Source organism: Agelaius phoeniceus, chromosome 7 (genome assembly GCF_051311805.1).
Source record: "Agelaius phoeniceus isolate bAgePho1 chromosome 7, bAgePho1.hap1, whole genome shotgun sequence".
Lineage (NCBI taxonomy): Eukaryota > Metazoa > Chordata > Aves > Passeriformes > Icteridae > Agelaius > Agelaius phoeniceus.
In genome coordinates this window covers 31,556,844-31,577,804 of record NC_135271.1, presented here as the reverse complement: position 1 = coordinate 31,577,804, position 20,961 = coordinate 31,556,844, and the positions used below count along the sequence as shown (strand labels likewise).

Genomic DNA, 20,961 nt, shown 5'->3' with positions numbered 1-20,961 from the left:
CCATTACTAAAATTATACTGTTTGTTTTCCACAGTTATTCTACTGTGGAAGCAGGGGGGGGTGGGGGGAGAATGGGAGAAAGAACACCATAAAAGTAAAAAAATTTTTGTACTTCTACTACTTATGGATACTAGTTCAAAGCCTCTCTCTGCTTGTTCTGTCATATCTTTTATCAGGTACATTCTGGACAATCAAACAGCTGTAGAACCAAAAAAAAATTTCGATCTGTACTGCAGGTTCCATTTTATCCAATGTAAAATAATAATGCATAGGATTAATTCTGCCCAGTGTGACCTCCTTGGCTGGAGTTTTTGCAGGTCTCCAGCACATTAGCTATCTCTTTTTTCCCTGTTCATAAGTGGGAGCTGCTAGCAGCAGTTGCTGTATAATTACTTAGTTGATTCTGTCTAAGGAGCTTAAACTAAGAGTTGAGCAAAGAAAGCAGATTAACAATTTGAACACACACGTAACCCACAGAAGCAGCAGAACTGCAGGTCACTACGCGGGGCAGAGAAAATGCACTTTAGCCACTCTTGCTCCAACAAGACAGGCTTGATTTTCAATACAAGGCGATTAAACAGCGCGAAGAAGGGGAAGGCAGGAAGATGGGCTGCAGTCACAGCCGAGGGAGCACTTGGGCACACGGCTACTCCATCCCTAGCAGCCAGATTAGCACCGGAGGAGCGGCACTCAGCCTGCTCTGCCAGTCACATGCTCCTCCATGTCGCCTAGCAACAGTAAAGCCCAGAGAAAAAGTTCTCCCTCTCTCAACTTCAAATCTGCGTCTGAGACCGACTGAGGGGAGCTTATTGTGCTCCAGACTAAGCATCTGTTTCTTTCTTATAGCCTTCTGTAAATGACCGCATATACCACACGTAGGCAAGCATGTCCGTGCAGAACCCCCTTCCCCCCAGCCCAACCTGTCTACGTGCAAGGGCTGCAGCCTGTGCACTCCTCACCAAAAACAACTCCAGGTACAATTTTAGTGGTCACCGAACACGCTCTTGGAATGCAGGTGGACTCTGCTCTGCAAAACCACCCGTATTTCAGTAGCAAGAAAGGCACAAAGATCACAAGGAAAAAATGCAGAAAGTCTGGGGTGATTTTTTTCTTTTTCTTTTTTGGCCTTGTTCACAGCCAGTAATCAGCACTCACAGAAAAACCTGCCTGATTGAATTTCCACAAAACCATGAGTTTAGACTGTGGAGTTGCAAAGTCTGACAGGTCCCTCAAAATTTAGCCACATTTGTGCATTGCTGTCTTACACAACTAGGAAAAATTTTTAAAAAGTTTGTACAAACCAGAAAAACAATCAAAGGAAGCATCCTAGGATAATTTAAAACCAAGATGAAGTGAAGCTAAAGAATCGGTGGTGTTTGCAGTGCTTTTAAGGCGCTACTTACTTTTCCACAACAGAAACCGACTCCATCAAGTGACTCCTGGAAAGAGCCAGCTGTCTCCCCTAGCTATTAGAAAGAACTCCTTGAATCAGCGCCCGTTAACCCTCTACTTTCAGACACTTTGGGCTTTTTCTAATAAAAGTCCCTGGAGTAGGGATATGCTCCTTGCCATGCAATTCCCATTCCGGAGAGGCTGGAGCACAGTGCTTACCTTGGCAACTGCCCTGCATCATGCATGCAGTGAATAATATGAGCAGTTTGCAAGCAGCTGCTGCTCTTCCATCCATCCGATGGTGAGGTCCCATCTGGGCTGGGATGCTCCAGCTTCCTCAGAAGCTGGCTCCTGGACTCCGGGGTGCTGATCTGCACAGCAGCAGCACAAGGAGCTTGGTGTCTTTTTCTTATCCTGCTAGTTGCAGAAGAAAGGCGTGTTCGCCTGTTGAGACATCGCGTTTTCTATAAACTCCCACCCTCCAGACATTGCATAAAGCTCTTTATACCCGGCGGCCCCGGAACCAGCATGAGGGAATCAGGCACTGCTCCAGGCCCTGCAGCCACAGGCTGCCTCTGCCCCTCCTTCCACACTTCGCAGGATAGCCGAGATGCTTCCAAGACCCTGCACTTTGCTGACTTCGTATCAGAGTCCATTGGGGCTGTATTTAATGTGCTTATCTGTTTGGAGTAGTTCTGGGAATTGCAGGTGGCAAGTGAAGTATGTCACAGTTTTAGTGTCCCAAAGGCACACTCCAAATAAGAAAAAGTATTTTTGATAACTCTGAAAAAAATCCAACATATACTCACCAGTGCAGAGGTAAACCTTACAACTTAGTAGTCCTCACAGAAATACTATGAAAGGAAAATGTAGGGATGAAACTTACTTTTGCACTTTCTTAGCAGATAAAATCAGTTTGGTAAAGTGCTTTGGCTGTGAATTCTCAATATATCAGCTGGAGACATGCTCCTTTAGTTCTAACTCTACAACAGTGTGTGCAATACACAAAGAAATATCTCCTTGTGTTTTACTGCTGCCATTTCAGGAACCATATATCCACTAACAAGGGAAGAGCAGTATATAGGATCACAGGGAAAAGATAAAGACTAACTTCAGGCTGGAATGCAGCCTTGGTAAAAAGGACAAACATTTTGGAGGCTTTGCTTGCAGGATCAGAAGCATCATATATAAAATGATAAATCTTTTTGTTTTTATTATTAGTCAAAAATAGTCTTTCATGTAGGAAATTTAGTTATGTCAAGCTGTACTTTCACACATACACATGCATGTCAACAGTGACTACTGTGCATACATATCATGGAAGAAAGATAGGTCTATTTGTCTTCCAAGATGCTCTGTCAGATCAATTTTAATGACACCACCTTTATAAATACCACATATCTTTTGCATTACCATCATGCCATACTCATTATACTGCAATGGCTGTTTGCTGATGCTGCAAAAGAACTTAAGCAATACTTCAAACGTTAACTCTTCTTCTTTTTGCCATGGATTGCAAGTTCAATAAAGGGGTAGAGGTGCCTCTATTGTTCCTGCAGAAGTTGCACGGAACATGTTGCTGCTTATTAGCAGACTGTGATTTCTCTCCAGGTCCTGGAGGACGCTAATCCCTCTAAACCTTTCCGTAAAGGCTTTCTATCTATCAAGATAGTAAAGAGGGGGGGTGGGGAGAGAAGATGTGGAGCATAGGCTTTTGCAAGGTTGTGATTTATGCAGGTTCAGGGCTGTTTGGTGTAGTGGTACGACACAGCACCGGGGTCAAGCCACAAGAAACACTGGGGGCAGATCAGAATATTCAATTAGCTTCCTGGCACCTCTGAATCACAAAGAGAGGATAAGATCTCTCCATCACAAGATCCAGAGCAGCCGGGGGAGGGGGAAACATGCCCTCTTCAAATCTCCCTCCTCCCTCCCACCCTCTCTCCTTTCACTGTAGGGGAATAGTGCCTGAAACATTCCTTTCTGCACGGAAGGTCTTTTCCTATTGTTGTTTTCTTTGTGTTTCAGTGTTGCCAACTTACTGGAATTCTTGTCGTGGTTTCACAGCAAGGCTCAGGCTGACCAAACGGAACCAGCTGCGTTTGTGTATGGGGCCGCTGCTGCTTTAATCTCCCAGCAAGGCCGATGGGGAGGGAACGAATGGATCCTCGGAGGGGAGCAAGCAGATCTGCTCTCTACAGATGGGGGCTTGCAAAGCCATCACAGACTGACCGTACTTAATTAGAAGAGGAATTGTTTAAAGCAGTTCACACCCCAGCAACACGCAGAGAGGGCAAACAGTGCTTGGGAGCTGCACCCCAGGCTGGGAGCTATGTGTATTATTCTGTCACTGTATGCTTGAAGTGACCTGGATGCAAGCTTTGGGAGGGACCCACCTGTTTCACTCCCTCACAGTTGGCAGCCAGAAGTGCTCCAACCCCATTCACCATCACCATTTCTACATATCTGTATTTGCCATAGGTGAGAGGCTAGAAGGAGTCTCCAACAGGAATGGTGGCGATGCTGTTGACAGTGAGCTGAGATGGTGGGTCTTTGCACTCACAAGACAGAATTTTCATTTAGAGACATATAAACTGTTAAGCCCAGATACTTTACTGCTGAATAATAATAACAAAGGGGCCAGCACAGGATAATGCTATCCTCTGCTTACTTCATCTAAAATTTTCACCTCTCACTTTACCATGGCACCTCATCATCCAACTAAAGGGAACCTGTCCTGCTGGACACCATTAAATGGGATCTCTTAGACATCAAGATCAGAATAAAAACTCCTCAAGGCTTTCCCAAAACTACACCCAAAATTGCTTATATGGGCACAACACATCTCTTTCTCTCATCTTTCTGTTGACTGCTTCTGCTGGCAGCTCATGATTTCTTATTGAACTAGACCTAGAGATTTTTAGTTGATTATGCATGTTTAAGAAGATGCAGACTACATCTGTTAGAACGTTAGAGGGAGAAAACATAGGCAATGCTGCTGTTCATTGAACTTTACTTTTGATTCAAAATACAGTTTGGGATGTCTTTCCTTGCCTGGTTTTTAGTGTAAGCAAGCACTCAGAAAAGCAGTTCAAGGTGTAACTTAGAACTAACAACGACACTGCTTACTTATTAAGGATATCTGCTAAGCAAGGAAGTTAAAAATTAAAAGGCTTCATTTTCACAAGGTTCAGTCTAAATTAGTGTCCAAACTCATGCAGTTCTTCACAGACAGATAGAAACATCAGGGTTGATGTATGACTAGATAAAGATAGAAAGTTGATGGTTAAGGATGGTTAAGTAAAAAAAAAAAAATTATATATATATATATATATATATATATATTCACTATAGGAAAATGTGGGTCAGATCTATAAATTTGTCTCTTCTGAACTTATTGGAGCTAGGACAGTTCAGAGAGGCTAAGGATCTGCCCAGTGCATTATCCAATAAGGCTGTAATTGCCATTGGCATTCAGTAATCTTGTGGTCAATCTGTCCTCAGATAAACCCAGGTGTTTCCACATAGAAAACATTTTAAGTTACAAGCTGTGTTTCCAATTTCACATTTAAAGTTTAATCATTAAATCCTATGCCTTTATCATGACAAGCTTTTTTTGCTATTTTTGGGCAATCATGCTAAAGCAAGGCTACATTTAAAACATACTAAAGCCATGCTCATTTTTTGGGAGAACACTGGTAATGACAAGTCATACAAATCTAAACTAAACTCTGTCTGTCTGCCTGGGTAATAATATAAGTACCCAACAGCAGCAATTAACTCTTCAGATTTCATCCATCTTTGCTATTCTACAATCTAAAGTGTCCCATTTCTTTAACTGAACCTTAGTTTTATAGCAAGCAACAAAAAAAAAATGTGTGTGTGTGTGTGTGTGTTTGAGTGTGTTAGAGGCTTCCTTTCTTAACAGGCTATTAATGGCAGGATGGGCTCTTCTGAGATACTATTTTTGAGATATTTCCTTCACCTAAGGCCCACTTCAGTTTGCATCAAAGACATCAGACTTCAGGGAGAGCGGATTAGGCTGTTTTCATGGGGATCCACAGTAGCAATGTGTATTTGGACTTCACCACTTATTTTTTCCAAATACATGTGTTGTGAGCAGAAATTTCCTTAAAAGATCATGTTTTAGGGAACATGCATCTTGTACAAAGGACAAGTATTAATTTCAACTCTACAACACATGAAAAAACCAAAACAGACAATAGCCCCAACTTCAAGTGTCTCATATAAGCCACATCACATTTCACAGTATCTAAAACAATGGAAATTATTTGCCAGGGAAGTATTTTCTTCCAAGGATTTAAAGACAAAAAAAAAAAATCCACCTAATCTCAAACTAAGAAAAAAAGAGCCTTAGTTGATATAATATCCAAAACTCTAATGCATATTCGTAACTAAAGTACAGATTTCCAGAAGACTAGATCAAAATTGGGTCTCCAGACCACATAAATATGAGAAACATTAAGCTGAGGAGATGTGAATTGGTCCAGAACAGAAATCACAGAGTCAGAATTGCACAATGCAGCTGGCACTGTGGCCAAAAGTTTCCTCAAGGTCTTCTGGTTAGTGACATATTACAACTTCTCTTTCAACCTGGCATTATATTACTGCATTCTGGAACAAGAAGCAGGAACATGCCAACTGTTTTGGTAATTGCCACTGAACAAGTGAGACTAGTAGAAAGACAGTCAGTAAAGGAGCTTCCAAAACACCCCAGGTATATTTCATCTGCAGAAATGGGCCTGTGGGGGAGTTTAACAGTATCTATGTAGAGATGAGAGAGTTTTTTTTATTCACCTGGAAGGACGAAGAAAGTGGAGAAAGATTAAACAGATTGCAGTTATTCTTTCCAGTTGTCCTTTGGTCAGCACTGTCTGGTCCACCCTGGAAGTCCCTGTGCCCCATCCAGGAGACACAGTCACCAAGTAAGGACAAGTATGCTCTACTTCAGCTGCATCTCTAACTGCCAAAGATCTTGGTACTTGCCTTACTGCAAACAGATTTCTTTGGAAGTTTCTCTGTCTCTAAAGAACAAAGGTCCTCATTTTTGCTCCAGTCCACTGGCCCTTCAGTACCATTCTGCCCTGCAAGGAAGCAACAAATGGGATTTGTACTTGAAAAGGAATGGGAGGTAGAGAAGCATTTGTAAATGACTTATGATATAAAAACTTTATAGGGAATTCACAAGGAAAATAGGATAGGCTGGAATAACTCTGAATCTCCCTTACTCTTTTCATTGGTTTACTTTCCTCTTAATAACAGATATTAGGTCTGTTCAGGATAAACATCTTTGTAAGTGGGATGCACACTAAAAATAGTTAGGTATCATTCCTCCAACAGCTAGGATGAAATGCTTGAGAGATCACAAAAGCAGTCAGTCAAAAGACCCAAGAAATGATAAATAATAAGACTTCTGTAGTATTAATTAGAATTCCAGGCCAAACCCAGGGTAATAACAGTAAACAAATGAGAACATGGTGTAGCAGTACAGGGATTGCAGTTGACAGATTCTCACAGTTTGGATATGTATTTCAGAACACCACTGCTTACTTATTAAAAAAAGTTGAAAACATAGTCTAACTCTGAATTTTCTAAACAAGCCTCCACACTTACTGAAAAAGAGAACTAGATATCAATAGGCCTATTAAACACCATCTAAGAACAAAGTCACTGAGTGTATGGTGAAAGTATAGCTACCCCACAACACCCTGTGAATGAAAACCACTGATTTGTATACAGAGATATTTGTAATATAAATATATTTTTATGTTAAATTAAATGGAAAAACATGAAGAAAATCATAGCCCAAAATAAGGCACACTGTAGCAATTCTTAACTGATTGCTAAGGAACAATACCCAAAATATTTGGTTTGAAAATAGCACCTGATTCAGTCAACCTGCAAAACTACTTTGACAAGAAGAGACCAAACTCATGAATGCATGAGGTCAAAAGGATTACAATAATTAAAAAAACCTAACCTCTCTCCTCCTTGGGGGACTTGTTCACAGGAATGAGATATAGGACAGTTCAGTGAGCACAAACTTTGGTAAGCAGGGCAACTGGCTTGACTAGTCTACCCTTCCCCCTTATCCACTTTCCCTCAGAGCTGTAGCACAGCCACTGCCAGTCCCTTTTGTCCCCTCAGTCAGCAGATCCTTAGGGGAGCACTGGTGGCTGTGCCCACTTCACAGCACAGCCCCAAATGCACCACAGAGCAGCAAACAGCAGCAGGGACACCAGAGCCTCACTGCTCTGCACTGCTCTGCCAGAGTCTCAGCAGCTTGTACTGGGCAGGAGGAGCAGGGTACAAGCCTGGAGAAGCTACATCCACCTGAGCTACCATGAAGAGAGTACATAATGGTATTTTTATAGTTACTTTACAGAATACAAAATTGTGAGGTAGAAGTTTGCCATCAAAAATAGCTGGATGGCGTGATTTGGATTTTGCAAGATAGCTAATTGAATTCCTCCTTCCTTTCAGCATAATTTTTTGCATTCAGAAGTCATTATTGTATAATCCAGTTTCAAAATTTAAGATTTTTCCTAATTAGGATTCGTCTAAGGACCTCGGCACAGTAAAGGCTACCTCCTGTTGCTTTATTTGAATACATGGTGATCAGCATTATGAAGGATGAGAACTCAAAAGCCACAGGGAAGTTACTTTTCTAGTAAGAAAAGGAACTTCAAGAAATTTCAGATATGCAACACTTGAGTTTCAAGTACAGCTGCACAGTAGCATAAGCTGAAGAGCATATTCAAGAAACTGAAACACATTCTTGACTCCTTTTGCCTAAGTTCTCACTGGAACAGTAGTTTGTGAGTTCTAAAAATATGTATGAGAAGCTGCTAAGCAATATACCCATTGTAATGGCCAGTGTCTTAAAATGCTTTGGAGGGGTTGTTTATTGTTTAGGGGTTTTTTTTTTCTTTAAGATAAATAATTGTGCTAAAGTGTCATTGTAAGCCAGAGCCAGAAGCTATTAAAAGGAAATAGGATGTTACATACCACATCCCCTAGTACTAAAACTTCTCTGTTCCTTAAGAGCAACTTTAATACTTAGCCTTCTAGAAAAACTGAAGCTATGTCACTTTGTGTCAGACACTTTAAGAAATACTAATGAAAATGCCCTCAGTCCCCATAATCCTCTGTGGCTGATTAGGTACAGTAGAAGTTGTTTCATTAATTTGAAGACCATTAGCTTGAGCCTCATATTGACCTGAAAGTAATGTTTTATTCATATTGTAGTGTTGTAGTCAAAACTCCAGAAATAATTAAAAGGACAAGTCTCAAACCTTGGACCTTTGATTTATGAAGCTGGATACCCAGTTAATAATTGCATGATGAAAAAAGCGGAGTAGGAAGCCAGCAGTCCTGATATATTATTACCATCTTCCTTTGAAAAACCAATGGGTAATCAAATACATATCAATAAGAATGTCTTCAAAACACAAACATTCCAATTATTTCCACAGGTCACAGTTAAAAACCTTCCTTCTAAATTTAAAAAAATAAAATAGACATTAGGTTAAATTCAGGCTCCATTAGACTTTGGAGGCAAAAGTCCAAAGGTCAATAGTTTCAGTTAAGATTCATCAGCAGTTAGTGAACAGCTACCCATAGCCATTATTCAAATGAAACACAAGATGCCTGGATCTACTACAGGAACAAAAGAGAGCATTTTTTAATAAAAGATTACAAAAACCTATGCCTGACTTTAGAAATTAGGTTTATTGTTTTCCTAGATATAAGTAGGAACTCACTGTAGTCAACAATCAGTTCTTCCAGTCAACCTTTCAAATAATCAGTCCCCTGAATTTTTATTAGCTGTTGTTTGAGTGGTGTTCAAGGTTTGATACCTTTTGAATGTAATGAAATGTTTCAGCCTGAAGTGCAAAGGCACATACATATGAATGGTAAAGTTTTTTAAAAAAAAGTTGTTAAAAATCTGTCATCATCCAACAGGCAGCCAGTGATATTAAGAAATACTGAAATAAAGACCAGCGAATAGAACGTCTGCTGATCCATCTTTACCTTTTCCAGTAGAAGTATATCTCGCTCTCTTTATATCCAGCAAAGAAATGTAGTGAAAATTCAAGACAAAGATTTATGCCATCTGTAATCAACACAGGCATCCCACACCATTCTTGCAGGATGATTTAGTCATATCTGTTCCTTTATGCACCTCATTGCCCAGAGTCACTGTGGATTCCATTTTTCCTGGGATTTGACAAGTCTTGTGAGTGTGGCAATACATTACCTTTAGATTAGCTTTTTAATATTTTAAATCAAGTGAGGTAAGTGAGCTTCAATGAAAGTTACAGAACATATGCAAAATATGTGAAACTCTTCTCATGTTTTACTGTCATTCAACTTTTCCATGTCATCAGACTACAACTGCTTCAAATATTGAAGCACTGACAACAGTCAGCAGAGATTCAGATAATATATCATGTTAGTGTCAGCACTCTTCCATTTCTGCACCAAAGTATTTTTAATAAAAGAGAATATTAAACCCAAATTTTGCTCTCAGAGCTACAGCACCAATAACCATTTACTGTTCTCTTAAAGGATATCATGGTCTTCCCATTATTTCTGTTGCTGTACTTGCACTTATTCCAGTGTGGATCACATATTCTACATTGCTCTTTCCTTTTCCTTCATTCCCAATATATTTTGGTCTTCCTAATATTTCATTGCACATTAAGTTACAAGACAGAGCAAAGAGGAATGCAAGCCAAAACCAATATAATCAATATATGCAGAAGTCCTTACTACTCCTCTTACAGCAAAAGAATTGCTTTGTATGTGAACTGATGTATTGATCAAGTTGCACTAGGAGATACAAGGTCAGATTCACACCTATGAAACTGCTGATTTGAACTAACTCACCAGTATAAGAAAAACCATACAAAATGAATATAGTTTAAGATCAGCAGAGCAAATCTTACTCCAGCACACAATCAGAATACCAGAAAGAGATGAAGTTACAACACCACAACCTCCATATTTTCCTACTTCACAGGGATCCCTGGAAACTATGTATGAGATAGAACATTTCATTGACTACTTACTATGCCTGTGATGCCTAAATCCCCATTAACCAGGATTAGGAAGGGACAAAAGGTACTTTAAAGACACCTGTCATTATCTCACACTCATCCTGAGTTAAACACAGTGAAAGACTAGGGATTGGTGGGTAGTTTTCCATTTTTGTTTGACCTTTAGGTTTTAACAGTATAAGGTTATATTAGAAGAAAGCTATGCAAAATATCATTCTCGCTGGGATCCAGCTAAGGGCTAGAATAAAAGAATAAAGAAATAAAAAATAAAAACATGTCAGAAATTACTGATTTCCACAGGGACACAATTGCACTCCATACCCTCAATCATATGCTGCAGGAGGTGCCCTTTTTTTCCCTCCGTAGCAAAAGGTAGCTTCTCATGGGTCACATTCCCAAAACGATGCTAAAGAATCTATCATCCCTGCTCATGTTTCATTATTTCTAAACATAGACGACATAAGGATATTTCAAATATTTTTTTTTCATTAAAACTTACCATCTAGGAGGCTAATCATATAAGCAATTTGAATACACTAAATATTGGTTTAGTGGGTTTACCCTAGAAGATAATAAAATATCCCCTCTTAGTTTTGCCATTTTGATCTTGATGTCCATTTTGATCTTTATGTCTTCATTCCCCTATCTGCAAAACAATGCAGAGATCATAACTCCTGTCACTTGTTTTCTTAAACCAAAATAATAACCATTAGTGAGGAGGATCAGAGGTAAAGTTTTCCAGTGAACATAATTTAGTCTGAACATTTTCAGACTACTTAAGTTTGCAACTTAAGTCAGTTTAAACTAACAGTCAGTTTAAATAAGCCAAAACTAAATTCAACAACAAGAAACCTCTCAGATTTTAGGTTGCAGCTCTTTTAGTATTTGATTTACACAATTTTCCATAGAGGATAAATGATACAAAGGATTCAACAGAATCTTTTCTATCAAGTCAAATGCAACATCAAAAAAGAGTTCAGTTGCACACACACATTTGCCAAAATGAGCTCTGTTTTCTTTGAATTTGTATTTGTGCACATGTTAGAAGCAGACTCAAATTCTGCAGCTAGAGTCTGCTCTTTTTCTCAGCAAATTTCTTCAGGTGAAAAGTGGGAAATGGTTGGAAGGGAGCCTGGTTCTTTTAATCTTATCTAAGCAGTCCTGAAAGGAGTTGCAGCTGAAGATAAGGGGTGTGGAGTCACATGCCTCTCTCCCTTGGAGTTTGTATTGTGTTATGGGGAATGATCCCATTTCTGCAGTCCCAATTTGAAGCTACTGCAATTCCAGCGTCTTTACAGGAGATGTTCCTAATATGCACAAATATGAAGAGAACTAGGCATAGTCATAACATTTAATTGGGGCAGTAAAATTAGAACTACCATCTACTGCCACAGCAATGCCATGTTTAAGAAAAAAAAAAAAGCCATGCTTTGCCTTTGAAGTGATCTTTACTTGGGCTGTCCCTGGCTAAAAGGGTTTAAGGGGAGGAGGTGAATTTTTTCCTCATCTCTGAGGTGACATTTAACAGACCTGGGAAACAGACATCAGCTGTGATGGTCTACTCAGGAAGGGCTATGCCATGAATGACTTCTAAAAGCAAATAAAATAGTAATGCATTCAGTATACTTAAAATCACATTCTTTGACAAAAGACTTCTTCCTTCTTGACTTTATCTTCTTCTTGATAATAACTGTTACCAACAGGGCTGAGATGGACCAAATACTTGACACAGCGAAGACTGTAGCAAAAAACACAATACTCAAAGAATGCTACTTCAAAATCCTTGTAAACTGCAAATTCCTCCTGCTTGTATTTGACAGAGTAACTCTGAACTATGCACAGCATGCTTCATAATACACAATGATTAGAACCAGAAGCAAGCATTTACATTTGAGGCAACATCACTTTTTTCCCCCTCAAATCATTTTAAAATCCTTCCACTAGAGCGGCATATATTTAGAGTGGGGTAAGAAGTTCAACTCCAGGATAGAGTTCTCAAGAGGTTCTCAAGCCAAGGAAGCAAAAAGATCTAAGATCCACTGTTTTGCACCACAGCACAAGTAACAGGCAGGTTGTTTGTGTGAGTGGTTGCTGCTTTGTCTAGGTCAGGCCCCATGAGCACGCAGGAAAAAAAAGTACTGCTGTTTGCTAACCTTACTGCATCATCCATCATCTCCCAGTTCCCAGTTACAGCTTAGAACCATCATCCCAGGACTCAGCAATCTCTACAGACATGTGGTAGTTGTCATTGCATAACTCTTGGAAGCAAGTTTTGAACCACACTTTGAGCAGTTCTGTCCCACAGTGCTCCCAGCATCTCTAATGTCTACAAACCACTGTGAAATAATTAAAGATGCTCCGCAAAAAAAAGTCACTAATCTGTAAATTAAACTGAGTTCCCATATGCACATAAAAAACTGCCTAGAACAGAAAAAATGTAATGAAGATGCTTCAGGATCCTGCTCACAGGCACGAGGCCTTTCAATGTTCTCATATGCAGCTAGCATGTATTTGAAGTTCTCAGCTCAACATATCATCTCAAGAATTTAAGAAATACAAAACTAAGAAGTTGCTTAACTTTAACCAGAAGGAACATTCCTTCCCAGTTATGATATCTTCATCAGCCCTACCACCTCATTCTTGAAAACTTTTATCAGGCAAAGAAGATTTCCTGAAAATGTGAGCAATGAATGCAGTTAATTAAAAGAAGTAGAGAAGGAGCAGACTGTTAGGCTACCTTTGGATCCAGAAAAAGACAGAAAAGATGAAGCTTGTTATCTGCTCACTTTAGATGATAGCTTCTTAAATGATTTTCATTTAACTAGAATTATATTTTTACACACTCCTTTTAATTTGGTTACTCTTTTCTGAAGGTCTTCATACTCTGAGATGATCCAAAACAGAACTCATTTTAACCACTAAAACATTACAGAATATTAACAGTCACAAATAGAGTGCAGCAAAACTAATTTACTATTTGATGCTCGGTAAGTAATGTTTTTATTTCCCTGTCCATCAGGTGAAGATACAGTTAACATAAGGAAATGCAATATAGCCTTAGACATTTTTTGTGTATGCAGTATCCAAAGCTCAGTAAAAAACACCTTAGTGAAGAGAGTGTAGAAATCTATTGTTCAAAAATCCACTTTATTTTCCACAGTACAGAAAACCCGAAGATTTTCAAGAGGTTTTCAGAAAAGAAGGCTGAAGATCTGTCACATTATAATAACAATAAAAAGGTCTAAGTTCTTATAAAAAGGAAAAGTACATGCAAAGGGCAACAAATACTAAGCAGCCTAGGTTACCTAACACACTCTCTCTGCCATTGCAATAGGTGACACTTTCATACAAGAGATCTTTTCCCTGTCTCCCTTCATCTCTACTTCAAGGACCCCTCCGGCAGCCCATGCCACATTACAGACCAGGTAGGAGGATAAATCAGCTATTCCCCTCCTGATATTTCTAATCCATAGATAGTACACAATGCCCAAGTAGACCATTCAAAAGTCAACTATAAAAATACCCACCATGTTTTAGTCTCTTTTTGAACCAAAGTGGCTACAGTGATAGCACAGTGACTCCTACATTACATAAATTTCCTGAAGTTTAAAAAAAAGCTGTTAGCTGTAGCACTGATATTAATAGCCTTGCTCTATCAGCCACCTCGTGCAGGCAGAAACCACTCAACCTTCAAACGTGAATCAAGGCTGACACCCCGTGGACGTATCTTGTAACTGATTTGTTTGGGTTTTTTCAACCTGACTTTTTAAAAACTGAAATTGCATATTGAAATTTTACTCCAGACCTCCAGGACCCTTCTGAAAAACATTTGAAAAGATTCAGTTGTTCAAAAATATCAAAAATATTTGACAAAAATAAATCATCTGAAAACTCGCATTATGTATAAAATTACCTGTTTTCTGAAGAGTCTCTAAGAAGTCAGATGTTTTGTAGCACTACACATAAGCATTTAGCAAGTTAAGAATCCTGCAAGCTTAAAAAATTTAGAGAATCTAGTCCCACCTCTATAATTGTTACAGTTAATATATGATAATACCAAAACTAGAGTAGAAGGATGTTCTGACATTAAAGCTTTGTGTAAACTACTTCAGAAATGGACATCTATTTTCTGTATTTCCACATAATCCTTTTTACAATCATTCCAAAGAGTAAGCATGGTATTAGATTCGAGTATTAGTGATTATTTAGAAACTACAGTATAAATAAACAATTCTAGACATTGAATTTCAACCTAACACCAAGAGAAGTAATTTTTTGTGGAAGTAGAATACACAACACATGTAAAATGACCAATTATACATCAAAAAATAAGTTCACTTTCTATGTCTCTTGGTTCATTTATTTCAGAAGCACCGATGCTGTCACAGACAAGTCGAATTTGATTGGGGGAGTACCACTAAATCTAACAGAGAAATAGGCAAGCTATGCACATGTTTGCAAAATACTGCAAAACAGAGTTTACATTATTCTCCCTCAAAGACATCAGCTATTACGATTTTGTCCTTGCACGGTTCCTAAACCATGTCTTCACTACAAAAACATGTTATAGTGCACTGAAGGTGTCACACAGCTCTTGTGAATACTTAAGCATTAAAAAACCCAGCCTCCTTCTCTCAGCTTCACGCTGCAGACTATACTCCCTCACTCCTGCACAGTATTTTATGGCTATCTCAGATGCTTAAGCAACCTTCTAAGTCATCTGCAATAGGAACCAGGTCTGTCCTTCAGAAAGCCACTAGCCATTTATTGTCTCCACTCCTGGAAAAACATTCCTCTTAGCTTAATTGGACTTCAGCCTTCCGAGTTCAGGAGGCCTGTACAGCAGCTGCCGCTCAGAGGCAAGCCGGTGGCACTGGAGAGAGGAAGGAGTTGCCTGGCTGGACGCAGAGACGCCGCAGCACTTTCAGCCCTCCGTACAGCTCAGCAGCAGCTGGCAATCAATCAAACGCTGCCTCTGAACAGCCGCAGCCACCGAGGCACGGCCGGCACAGCCCGCGCGTCCCGGCAGCGCGGCCGGTCCCCACCGCGGGGCCGCCTACTCGCCTCCTCGGCAGCTCCACCGCAATTCAGCTCCCACCGAGCGTCACTTTAGCACCCACGTATCTTAAAGCGCCTTCTTAACCACCTTCTGCTAAAAAGCATAATTCAGCAGGCTTGGTGCTACACATATTTAAGTATAAAGATGATTAAACACTGCCTACTGCCATCAGTTATACCTGTGCAATTACATTCAGTAATAATTGCATGTCTTTAAGCTCTCAGCTCACCGAACCATACTACAGACTGCTTCAGCTAATGCGTGCCTACACAGAAAAACCGACTGTGCTACAGGTGCACCAAAAGGAAAGAGCTATTTGAACACCACAAAAATTAATAGATAAGATTTCACCCTAACACAACTCCACAAAAATGCGTTTACATTCTACAAGTTTTCATTTAGAAATCATACAATAGTTTGCATTGGAAGGGACCTTTAAAAGTCCCCTAGTCCAACCCCCCTGCAGTGCAAAGGAATACCTTCAACCAGATCAGGTGTTCAGAACTCCATCCAACCTCCTTTGAATGTCCCCAGGCATGATACCTCTACCACCTCTCTGAACAATCTGGCCCAGTGTTTTATCATCCTCATTGCAAAGAACATCTTCCTTATAGCTAATCTAACCTCTTTTAGTCTAATACCATTACCCCTTGTCCCATTCCAGCAAGCCCTGCTAAAAAGTCTATGCCCATTTTCCTCATAGGCCCTCTCAAGTACTGGAAGGCCACCATGAGGTCTCCCTTGAGCCTGCTGTTCTCCAGACTGAACAACCTCAACTCTCTCAGCCTTTAAACATATACTTACACATACCTTTTCTAAAAGCTCTGAATGAGGTAGAGGTTTACTAGTTTATGAGTGTGAAGACCTACCTCTGTCTCCACTAGCACAGCATTTCACCACAAGCAAATGCTGCTAAATAGGGCTGATGTTTCACTGAGGGCTCTCTGAGGGGTTTGTGAAGAGCTGTAGATACCCACTGACATGGAGATGCCTACCAGCATTCATGATGACCTGTAAATAACGGCACCAATTCTGTCAGGAACAGCAGAACAGCTGCATCCCCAGGGCAGGGAGAATTGGGAGTTCCAAATGGGACAGCAGAGCTGGGCTTCTAATCCCACTGCCCACAGCAAGGGACATGGGCTGGGAGCAGCCCCTAGCCCAGGGTATTGGGCACCAATATAGGACAGGACAGTATGGGACACCAGCATACCCAGACAAGGCTGTGGCAGAGCCAGTGACCCACCTGCCCTCACACCACTATGGGCAAGGTGGATGGCCTCAGGCTGAGCTGAAATGGTGCCAGGGGTGGGGGTGTCAGCTGAGGCTGGTCAGGATCACTAAAGGCTCTGAGAGATAGTTTACAAGCACAATTACTGCTCTGAGCTCAGAGGCTAATGTGTATTACAAGCAGTTTAAAAATAGGTCAAAAGAACTAATTCTAACATTTATGCAAGTTTAGAGTTATATTGACAGTGGTTGTAAGATAAATGCGTGTCTCTTTACAACACTATAAATAATCACCTCTCTGAAAGAGAAAATCTGTTCCCAGCATGAAAAGGATCACAACTTTAGAACTGTATAGAACATGACTTTTTCTACCAAAACTCTGCCATTTGCTAATATAGTGTACCACATACAGCAACATGCTTTAACTACCTGATTATGTTTCCAGCAGAGTTATTCCATTTAAAATTATTGGAAAATATCTTCTCAAAATGTGCTAGGTGAGATTAATGCATCTGCTATTTATTGCACCTTCCTTAAAAACATGAGTTTCTACTCCTTAAAAATGAAATTACTGTATTTTAAAAAGAGTTTTGCATTGCTAATTACAGTTATCAACATGAAAATCAGGCAGGTGGAAGAAGATAATTATGAAATTGTACTGTACAATAAGAAGTAACTGGCACGTAACAGCAAATTCAAAATAATTTTTGAATTTTTGAATACTTGTCAAATACATTTTCATTGGCACCAATGTAGCAAATCAAATTAAATCTTTAAGAAATAATGATTTTAAAAGTATTCTTGATCTAGTTAAATGTTCATGTTTGTACCATCAAATGTTAAGTCAAATATTTTGTATGTTAAAACTGTAGCTGTACTATTTTATTAGCATGCTTTCATTCTCTTGTTAGGCTCAATGCTTCAAATATGTTTGAAAATAACTTGCTTATGTATAGATATGCTTACATACTTAGGCTGTAAGATGGAAAATATCTCTTGGTGAGGGAAACTGAAAATGAAAGGAGAATTATTAAAATAAAGGCAGAAATAAATAAATACCTTAAAAACAGAACAAAAGTTTTGATATTGATTGATACTGCATGCAGACAATGAGTATTTAATTACCACTAAAATGATCAAAGTGACTTTTTGCCTATATTGTCTCTAGATAAAAAAGAAAAATACTGAAGACAGCCTCCTCCCTTTTATGCCTCGTTAGAGTCTTTTTCTTACCACACCTCCTGAAAAAACATTGCAGAAAAGCAGTACTTAAAAAGAGGAAAATGGAGAGCCACATTCATACCAGCTGCAAAAGAAAAAGATATGTTGACTACTCCAGTCTCAATCGCTAAAATCTGTTGGGAACTATACAAAGAGTAAGTCTCTGCCATCAAAGCCTTTGCCTACAGCATTTTCTGTGTCAGTGGGGTCAGAGGAAAACAGCTGATTTGCTTTGACAAACCATTTGCATTTGCAGAATGTAAGTCCATATTTAAAAAAATTTAAACTGTAGCCTCAAGAATTGACAAACAGAAGTCAATTTGTCAAGACTTAACCATGATTAACTGACTGCTCAGTTGAATCCTGGGCTGTCAAATTCACTAGAACATATTTCACTAGTAGTCAAAAGGTGAAATACAGGTTTTTATCTTTCTTGACATATAATCCTATGTAAAGTTCTAATTTTTAAAAATTTTCTTGTTCAATTACTTCAAGTATTTGAACTTTCAAACTATTTTTCCCAAAATTTGCCTATGTGATACAACTTACAGGACTGTGAATTCTTTATAACATTCTTCTTTAGTAACAGGATACAAAATGTTGTAAATTATGTGCTTTCATTATTTTACAAGTTCAAGTCAGGTAGGTTTTTGTTTCTTCTGGACACTTTGGTCATGTACTAACATGTATAATATAATGAAATAAATACACTTGAAATACCATTACACCATGATGCAGTCAGGTTAAATGGTCAAGGCTTTCTTGAGGCCATGAAACACCAGAAGAAGTTTGTGTGAAGTGTGTGTATTTTTAACAGTTGACAGCAGACTTGATATGTGAATTATTCACACTGAAGTAGCAAAAAAGTGCAAACATATTTCAGGTACATCATGTCAAACTCTTTGGGACAAAAAAATTACCATCAGAGCAGAGGAAAATCAAAGGCATGGTTTGTCTGCTTCATGCTACTCCCACAAACTGGCCTCCCTGGTGGTTCAGTATTCCTTTAACATGTGGAAATATTCAGATGGTATTTTGCCAGCTAAGCTGGCTCATGATTACTCCATATCCAGTGATGTTGCAGGCTTGTAGGGACAGCTGAAGGGCTAGTCAGGACTTTATCACATTCTTGTGACATGATATCATGCTAGAAGACATTAGTTACTCTATCTTAAGAGAAATTACTCAAGGCTTCTCAATAATGTATTGAATTTTCTTAAACAGTGGATGAAGGAGTCACAATTGAGCCAGACCAGGCTCAAGAGTCTGTGTAAAGGAGGTACCCACAGACAGATGGGAGGGGCAGACAAAGAAGAGAGCCCTGGGGAAGAAGTTTTGAACTGTCAGGCTTGCTGCTTCTTCTGCCCATTAGGAAGCAATAGTGAGGGCTGCTGCTGACACAGGAGGTCATGCTACACCACAGCAAGTGGCATCTGAGCCCCAATTCCTCATCCAGTGTCCCTTCAAAGTGCCCTTGCAACCTCATGCAGCTCTGAAGCTGTCATCACCTATGCAATGGTAATGCCACCAACAAAGGACTATAAATATCACCTTTTTTTTTTCCTTTCCTAAAAGTGCTTAAACACTCTCACTTGCAAAAAGATCTTGCAGATCTTTCTTCATTATGCCTTTCCTCATGGTTCTAAAATGATAAGGAATTCCTTTTGATTGAGTATAACCTACTTAGATGTGATTTTAATTAGCTCTCATATACCCCTCTATTCTTTGAAAAAAAGTGTTAGACCTCATTTCAAAGATTTGAAATACTGGGATCAGACAGCTGAGAACTCTTGGATTTCAAACAGTGATGGAAAAAATTCAGAGATCTGAATATGCAGCTATATCTGTGATCTCAGCTTCACTTGGTGCAACCATAACATAGCCTTATATTCATGTCAGTCTTTGACTCCTGCAAAGAGCACCAGTCTTAATGTAGGAAGCATATATGAGGTAAGATAGCTGGGCCCAACTTAGTCAACTAAGTACAGAAGTCTGTAGTGTCACCTCCCAGAGATGTAAAAGATACTTAAAAATATGTCAATATGAGTGGAATGGAAATGCAATTAATTGTGTGCAGAAGCATCCAATGTCTTGATTCCTCAAGAAAAAATACAACACTTTTTTACTCCTTTACAAAAAAAAATTAAAATTCAGCAATAAATTTATAACACTTAAATGACAGCATGAATGTTCCTTAGCATAGGTTTTAAGGCATTTATTTTATTTTAAAAATACGTACAGAATAATGCCATTAAAATATTAAATAAGCACTAAGTAAAGTTTGTTGTACATAAGGCAAGAAATCTTGCTGTTAATTTTTAGTTTTAAGAGTTATTTCAGATGTATCAGGGCATACATATTTTACATTGGTATCATTCAGGTTTTGATAAGCTGTCACTATAAGAATAGTGTAGGTATTGAGAACTTCCAAGTTCAGCAGACTGGAAGTCTAGAAGTGTACTTTGTTATGTCACATAGCTGGAATTTTGGACAGAATAATACCATGCAAACAGGTATAAAAATGTGGAGGCCTCACTAAGCTTTTAAACTAGCACCTGGCCAAGATAAAAAGATAAAAACTTGTCCCGAAGGTAAACATTATTCACCAATAAAAGGAAATAGCCTGAAGCCAGGAACTTGCCACTAAACATACAAGCAGAATAGTTATTTAATTAAGAAAATATTTGCCAGCTATGTTTTGAGGTAGGAATTAGCAGTGAAAATGAAAGAAGTTCAATTTTTTGCTTATGGGAAGCATATAATCCCAACTGTAAATAACATGCTTTTTCTTGCTAAAATTAGAATTTTTTTCTCATTAAGATTTAGGGGCTAGGGGAGATTTATTATACCTATTTCAGTTAAACACCATATAATTTGTGTTCCTAAATGGGAAGATATTGCCTTTTCGTTCCTTGCCTTAATCAAAATCTGATTATGACAGCCTAAGCACAGAAAAATCAAAGTGGCTGGAGAGAA

General features: G+C 39.0%; 1 protein-coding gene across 1 annotated transcript in view; it reads right to left on the bottom strand.

Moving 5' to 3' along the window:
* The window catches only part of LRP2 (LDL receptor related protein 2), a 110,851-nt gene extending 108,994 nt beyond the window's left edge, over positions 1 to 1,857 (bottom strand). The window contains exon 1 of the mRNA XM_077181442.1: positions 1,612 to 1,857. Within this exon, the coding sequence (XP_077037557.1) occupies positions 1,612 to 1,705 (94 nt within the window). The 5' untranslated portion in view covers positions 1,706 to 1,857. The remainder of the gene's footprint in view (positions 1 to 1,611) is intronic.
* Between the last annotated feature and the right edge of the window lie 19,104 nt (positions 1,858 to 20,961).